Raw genomic sequence first — 7,873 nt, 5'->3', positions numbered from 1 at the left:
AGCAGTAGGTGGGATCGGTGTATTAGCGGCTGGCTGCAGCAACACAACCAGGAGGACTTTGAGGATAGCAGACGCGCTAGCCGAAGGACCTCACCTTGACTTCCTCCGTCTCCGGGCCGCCAACCGCATCTGTGATCGGGTGGAGTCCTTCGTCGTACCGTCGATCGCTGGAATGCAGGTGAGCACGGGTGTTGATGAGCAGATGAGAGCTGGTGTAGGTGCAGAGCTAATGTTTTTAGCATAGCTCTGTCGAGGTTCCGTAGCTAAGTTAGCTTCAATGGCATCGTTAGCAACAGCATTGCTAAGCTTCGCCAAACTGGAAAGCATTAACCGTGTAGTTACATGTCCAGAGTTTGGTAGTATTGTTGATCTTCTGTCTATCTTTCCAGTCAGGGACTTATTTGTTTTGTTTCTATATGTAGTAAAGCCCGATGCTATCACGTTAGCTCAGTAGCTAAAGAGCTTCACCGATGTATTGTCCTGGAGATAAAAGTCACTGTGAATGTCCATTTTGCGTTCTCGACTCTCATTTTCAAGAGGATATAGTACCGAGGTGGTTTAAAATACAAATCCGTGATCCACAATAGAAAAAGGAGAGAGTGTGGAATCCAATGAACCAGCTTGTACCTAAGTTACGGTCAGAGCGAAAAAAGATACGTCCTGCACTGCACTCTAGTCCTTCACTCTCATGTTCCTCATCCACGAATCTTTCATCCTGGCTCAAATTAATGGGGTAATCTTCGATTTCTCGGTCCCAATCTCTCTTGCTGCTGGTGTAAACAATGGGGAAATGTGAGCAGTTCTTCCTCCGGTGTCGTCACGCTACTTCCGCTACAGGCAAGGCTTTTTTTTAATCAGAGACCAAAAGTTGCGAACTTTATCGTCGTTGTTCTATACTAAATCCTTTCAGCAAAAATATGGCAATATCGCGAAATGATCAAGTATGACACATAGAATGGATCTGCTATTCCCGTTTAAATAAAAAAAATCATTTCAGTAGGCCTTTAAAGTGTTTATAAAGTACAAAGAAGAAGAACCATGATAAACATTCTCAATTTATTTCATCCATCCATTCATTTTCTACATAATATTATTTACCTCACCATATGAAATATAACTTACTTCACTCATTATTATTCATTTATTTTTATTGTGATTACTTATGGAGTATATTGTGAATAAATTGATAAGAATAAGTGATTTTTACATTTTAACAGAAGTGTAGATAGTACATGCTGAGAGATAAACTAAGCACATATTAAAAGTAAATGAACAAGTAGATTAATAATTCATGAATAATTTTGACAAAATAATAGAACTGCTTATGTCAGCAGTTACATTAGGAGCCTTTGTTTTCTTACTTACTACTAAAAGACAAGTTGTGTAGTATGTTCACTATTTTATCTAAGGTCAAACTTGCAATAATAAACATATGTTTAATGGACTGTAAGATTTTTTTGTTAAAATAAAGCCAATAATGACATTTTTTGTGGTCCCCTTTATTTAGAAAAGTATCGAAATAATTTTGGTACCGGTGCCGGTACAACACTACTTCAAAGTTTTATAAATTCTAGTTGGCAAAAAGGAAGTAAAATAAATAGAAAAATATATAAGTTTTATTTAATAAAGAAATCTTTGAAGGCTGCCTCATACAACACATATGGAAAATGGGAGGACTTTTTTGACTGCCCGTTGTCGTTGGATGCAATATTCAAATGAATCTACAAAACCACTATCGATGTGCAAAATCGTTATTTTCAAATTAGAATTATTTATAACTTCCTACCCACGGGAAAAATGTTACAAATATGGAATATGACAGAGTCAGATGATTGCCGATTTTGTTGTCAGGAGCCTGAATCCACCCTGCATTTGTTTTGGTATTGTCATATTGTGTCTTTGTTTTGGGTGGAAGTTGAAAAAATGTGTTTAAAGATTGGTTTGTTTATGAAGCTTAATGTGGTTTCTGTTATTTTAGGAGAGTTCATTGACAATCATGATTTAGTCAATTTAATTATAGTACTCGGTAAAAGGTTTATTTTTAAGGCAAAAAACAGATATTCACTTAGTATTTCTTTCTTTAAAACATTTATTCAGTATTTTTTAACTTTAGAAAATGATATGGTTGAAAACGATAATGATGCCAAAAAACATAAAAAAAGATGGGAAGTCCTCAAAGGCTTATTTTGAAAATGTAATTTTGTTTATATATGATATGCAATCTGTTGTTGTATTCCCTATTTTAAGTGTACATAAATGAAGGTGTGTGTTGCTGAGTTCCACTTGGATGTGATCTGGACTGTACATGGGTGCTTCATTTGAAAATGTATTTTTGTTTGTGGATTGTATGCAACCTGTTGTGTTCCCTGGTTTTTGGTGTACATGGGTGAAGGTGTGTGTTGCTGAGCCCGATCTGGACGTAATCTGAATTGGACCTGGTTTTAAGAACCCTTTTGAACAATCTGATTTCATTGACAACCCGGTCTGGTGAAGTTAAGGTCCTTTGTTTGTTTTGTTTGAAAGTAAAGCAATTTAAAAACAATTACATAAAAAATAGTAATTACTGAAAATGTTAGTGGACCAGCACCACACACAATCATGTGTGCTCCAAAGACTGTATCCCTTGCGGACTGTATTATTCTATATTGTAGGAACCTGGGGCCGTACTTATCAAGCTTCTTAGAGTGCCATTTTACACTTAAGTCCTGAGAATTTGCGAAATTTAGTCCTACTCTCAAACTTAAGAATAAAAGCTTTTTATCAACGTTCTTAAGTCTAAGAATCACTCCTACTCTCCACGATATTTAAGAGACCTTCAGAGGTGTCTTAAGTGGTTAGGAGAGGCCAGCAGGGGATGGCACTGAGGCGAGAGAGACGTGCGCGAACGTTCAGGGAACGGAACAATGTTTTTGTTTTTTTTGATGACGAGCAGCTGATCAAACGGTATCGTTTAGACAGAGCGGATATTATTTTTGTCACAGATTTAATACTTTTCGATTCCTTGTTGATTTCTGCATGTGTCTGCAGTGGGCTAGTATATATAGAGCCACCCACACCAGTTTCAAATTAGTTGCCTAATTAATGAATTGGAAAGAAAATGTTATGAGAGTAGCGTATGTGTGTGGCCGTGAGGTGAGTGACGTCAGTGAGTGTGTGGGCGAGAGAAGAGAGGGAGCGGTAGCGTGAGTGCCGGCGGGGACTAGTTTGTTTTGTATTATTTTGTAGTTTATTGTCAAAATATACACTCCCATTGTCCACTTAAATATTTCCAAGATATTTCTTTATTCTTAGACAACGGATTCCCTTCCGTGATTGGTCATTTCTATGGACACAGAAATTACGTCACCTAAAATTGCGTTTACGGCACATAGTAATGTCGTAATTCAGCTCTGAGTGTGACACTTAAGATTCAGTCCTACACTTCGCTGAAAGTGTGAGTAAGACGCTTGATAACTAACTTTTAAGTGCAGCTTTCAGCCAAGAATTTATTTACTCTTAAGTCAACTCTTAGCAGACTTCTTAGGAGTAATTCTAAGAAGTTTGATAAGTACGGCCACAGAAGTTTTGTTTTTTTTAATAACAGAAAGAGACAGCCCATTTTGTGTAAATGAGTGTGGATGGGTGTGAATGGGGGAGGGAGGGTTTTCTTGGGTTGATGCACTAATGGTAAGTGTATCTTGTGTCTTTTTTTAATGTTGTTTAAAATAATTTTTAAAAAAATAAAAAAAAGTTTTATAATAAATTTGGCAAAAAAAACCCTGAGTTTGGGGCCGGTCACGCACTTTGGACACACCAAGTCTTACAGAACCAGCTCCTCCCCGCTCGACAGCGACGTGATCGTATAGCGGCTCTGTCGACTGCTTACGTTGCCGTGGCGATGGCCCCCCATCATTCTCTTCAGGTGGCTTTTGTACTTGGAGCCCACCAAAACGTAGAAGACGGGGTTGAGGCAGCAGTGCGAGAAGGCCAAAAGTCTGCTGACGTGGAAGGCGTAACCCAGCAGATTGCGTCCCGGGCATCTTTCCGCTAAAGTGGTGAAGTTGACGGCCGTTTCTGGCCAAAAGTGCAAAGATTTAAGGAAGAGCGTGACGTTGTAAGGAGCCCATCCTACGAAGAAGACCAGCAAGAGCGCGAAAATGAGCTTCAAGGTTTTGCTTCTGCGTCTTTGGGAGGAAGGACGCAGCAGTCGGCACAAGATTTGAGAATAGCAAAAGATGAACACGGCCGAGATGAGGAGAAAAAGAAGGTTTTGCTGGTAGATTCTCCACAGGCTGCCGTAGGAATCCCCGTACACGCATTCGCCCAGTCCGTCTTGGATTACGACTTTGGAGAAAATGAAGGCAGGGGTGGCAACCAGGATGCTAAGAATCCAAATGAGCGCGGAGGCTCGCAGACTGCAGGCACCTGCGGCAGACACCAATCCCGAGAGAGGGTTCAACACGGCCGCGTAACGCTGGACCGTCATGGCGATGAGGAGCAGGCCGCTGCTGTAGAAGCCCACGTCGAACACAAAGCTCACCACCTTGCACGCCGTCTCCCCTAAAGTCCAGCCGAACACGTGGTAGTAGGCCCAGAAGGGCAACGCCGCGGCGAAGAGGAGGTCCGACACGGCCAGGTTGAAGATAAAGGCGTTGGTGAGGGTTTTGATGTTCTCGTACTTGAGCAGGATCACCGTGACCAGGATGTTGCCCAGCAGACTCAGGACCAGCGTGGCCGAGAAGAAGATGGGACTGCTGATCTCTCCAAAGTGCACCAGGCCTGTGGCGTTACACTTTTCATCCATGTAGAAGTTGTCATACTCATAATCGTCATATTTGTAATCATCCTCATATGTCCAGGTAGTTGCTGGGAAGCTGCTCAACTCCTCTGTTGCAGGCATGTCTAGGAAGAAATCACACACACATGGAAAAAAAAGACCACTTCATTTTAGTTGCTTCTGTGGTTATCATCACACTTTGCATCTTCATGCAGCCGCTAGTGGAGTACATTGTGTTGTTGGTTTAGCTGCTCAGCAAGGTAAATACTCTCAAGCTATTTCTTTTGTAAACCGTGTTCAAAAACTACAACACAACGCCCGAGCTTTTACAGATGTCAATACTAATTGTCATTTTCCTCAATCAATTAGACAATCAATAGAAATGAGCTTATCAGCAATACTTGCGTATTTTAAAAGGACAATAATGAAATATTGTCAGTCAAGGTCCTCATTTATAAGACTGAATAATGTAGAGAAAATACTGTACCTGCACAAAAGCTATAGTCCACACACACCAGATAGTCCTTCAGTTAGAGATAAGTGAAAGCCACTGTTCCTTTATTATGAGCTGTAGCTGTCAACATCATTTTCAGGCTCCACACCCACACTAGTTTCACCTCTGGCATTTTTGAGCAAACACTGGAGTAAAACTAAAGCAGTTATATCCTGCATATTCAATGCATGCTTTTACATATATTTAGGGTTAGAGATGTCCGATAATATCGGTCTGCCGATATTATCGGCCGATAAATGCGTTAAAATGTAATATCGGAAATTATCGGTATCGTTTTTTTATTATCAGTATCGGTTTTTTAATTTTTTAATTTTTTTAAATTTTTTTATTCACATAAAAAACACAAGATACACTTACAATTAGTGCACCAACCCACCCCATTCACACTCATTCACACAAAAGGGTTGTTTCTTTCTGTTATTAATATTCTGCTTCCTACATTATATATCAATATATATCAATACAGTCTGCAAGGGATACAGTCCGTAAGCACACATGATTGTGCGTGCTGCTGCTCCACTAATAGTACTAACCTTTAACACTTCATTTTACTCATTTTCATTAATTACTAGTTTCTACGTAACTGTTTTTATATTGTTTTACTTTCTTTTTTATTCAAGAAAATGTTTTTAATTTATTTATCTTATTTTATTTGATTCATTTTTTTAAAAAGTACCTTATCTTCACCATACCTGGTTGTCCAAATTAGGCATAATAATGTGTTAATTCCACGACTGTATATATCGGTATCGGTTGATATCGGTATCGGTAATTAAAGAGTTGGACAATATCGGCATATCGGATATCGGCAAAAAGCCATTATCGGACATCCCTATTTAGGGTATATCATGAAAAAATATATGTGAGGTGCATGTCTATTACCTGACACCTGACATGTTAGCTACCTCTCTTTGTTTATAATGTCTATTTTCTGCTGGATCTACTCGCTATTTCATGCTGCCCTTTTTTTTCCCTTTGCAGCCGTTACATCTACTGTAATATTGTACATGGTTGGTTGGATTAACTCGCTGGAATAAAAAAGACAATATAACATACATCCATAAACGTGGACGTATGTGAAAAAGTGCAATATATTTATCTGTACAATAATCTATTCATTTATTTATATATATTTATATATATTTATTTATTTTATATATATATATATTATATACATATTATTTATATATATTTATTTATTTATATATGCACCTTATTGCTTTTTTTTATCCTGCCCTACCATGAGCTAATGTAATGAAATTTCATTCTTATCTGTGCTGTAAAGTTCAAATTTGAATGACAATAAAAAGGAAGTCTAAGTCTAAGTCAATGGGATTTGTTATATATTGTATATAGTATGTACAAATATAATACAATATAATAATATGATATATGAGTATATTATATACTGTTTATATAATATATATAATATAATATTATGAGGTAGCAACTTGTCCAAGGTGTACATCGCCTTCCGCCCGAATGCAGCTGAGATAGGCTCCAGCACCCCCATATAAAATATATATATATATATATATATATATATATATATATATATATATATATATATATATATATATATATATATATATATATATATATATATATATATATATATATATATATATATATATATATATATATATATATATATATATATATATATATATATATATATATATATATATATAGCCTTCATTTTTAAGAACAAGAATAGACTGTGGAGTTTCAGATGAAAGTTCTCTTTTTCTGGCCATTTTGAGCGTTTAATTGACCCCACAAATGTGATGCTCCAGAAACTCAATCTGCTCAAAGGAAGGTCAGTTTTGTAGCTTCTGTAACGAGCTAAAGTGTTTTCAGATGTGTGAACATGATTGCACAAGGGTTTTCTAATCATCAATTAGCCTTCTGAGCCAATGAGCAAACACATTGTACCATTAGAACACTGGAGTGATATAGTTGCTGGAAATGGGCCTCTATACACCTATGTAGATATATGTATATGTATATATATATATATATATATATATATATATATATATATATATATATATATATATATATATATATATATATATATATATATATATATATATATATATATATATATATATATATATATATGTATATGTAATATTTTATATTGCTACTATGATACATTTTTAGTCTACTTAATACCTGCATTATCCTTTCCATCCTTTGAAACTGATTGCTACTGTGTGGAACCATTTTGTCAAAGTTTGTCTCAGTCTATGTTAGAATGTTACATTGCACATATATTTTGTATCTTCTATATTGTATAAAATATAATTTACCCACCAACAGCAGAATTTAAAATTCATGAATAAAAATGAAAAATAGCTCCTCTTGTTTATCTACTCGCTGTATCTCAACCGAACTTGAATTTAATCAAACTGCGCCTAGCCGGTTGGTCAGCACGCCTGTCAATCATGGATTTAGCCCCACCCCCAGTCACTGCCGCGGGTTTCCACCAAAGAACGCATTTGTTTTGGTCATTCTAGGCAGTATACGCCAAGTAAGTGTCATTTTTGGCATTTATTATGCGCTGATACATGGTTGTCTCTTATTTTACTATCAGCCCG

General features: G+C 36.8%; 2 protein-coding genes across 2 annotated transcripts in view; one reads left to right on the top strand and one right to left on the bottom strand.

The window, feature by feature from the left end:
• Positions 1–3,799: 3,799 nt before the first annotated feature.
• On the bottom strand, positions 3,800–4,879 carry LOC133631433 (chemokine XC receptor 1-like). Its single transcript, XM_062023635.1, has one exon. The coding sequence runs from the start codon at positions 4,877–4,879 to the stop codon at positions 3,800–3,802; it is 1,080 nt and encodes a 359-aa protein (XP_061879619.1).
• Positions 4,880–7,700: 2,821 nt separating this feature from the next.
• LOC133631484 (FYVE and coiled-coil domain-containing protein 1-like) overlaps positions 7,701–7,873 on the top strand; it is a 47,726-nt gene continuing 47,553 nt past the window's right edge. The window contains exon 1 of the transcript XR_009821470.1: positions 7,701–7,806. The gene's annotated coding sequence lies outside the window, so the exon portion shown is untranslated. The remainder of the gene's footprint in view (positions 7,807–7,873) is intronic.

The sequence above is a fragment of the Entelurus aequoreus genome, linkage group LG16, assembly GCF_033978785.1.
Source record: "Entelurus aequoreus isolate RoL-2023_Sb linkage group LG16, RoL_Eaeq_v1.1, whole genome shotgun sequence".
Taxonomy (NCBI): Eukaryota; Metazoa; Chordata; class Actinopteri; order Syngnathiformes; family Syngnathidae; genus Entelurus; species Entelurus aequoreus.
This window is presented reverse-complemented; position numbering and strand designations above follow the sequence as displayed.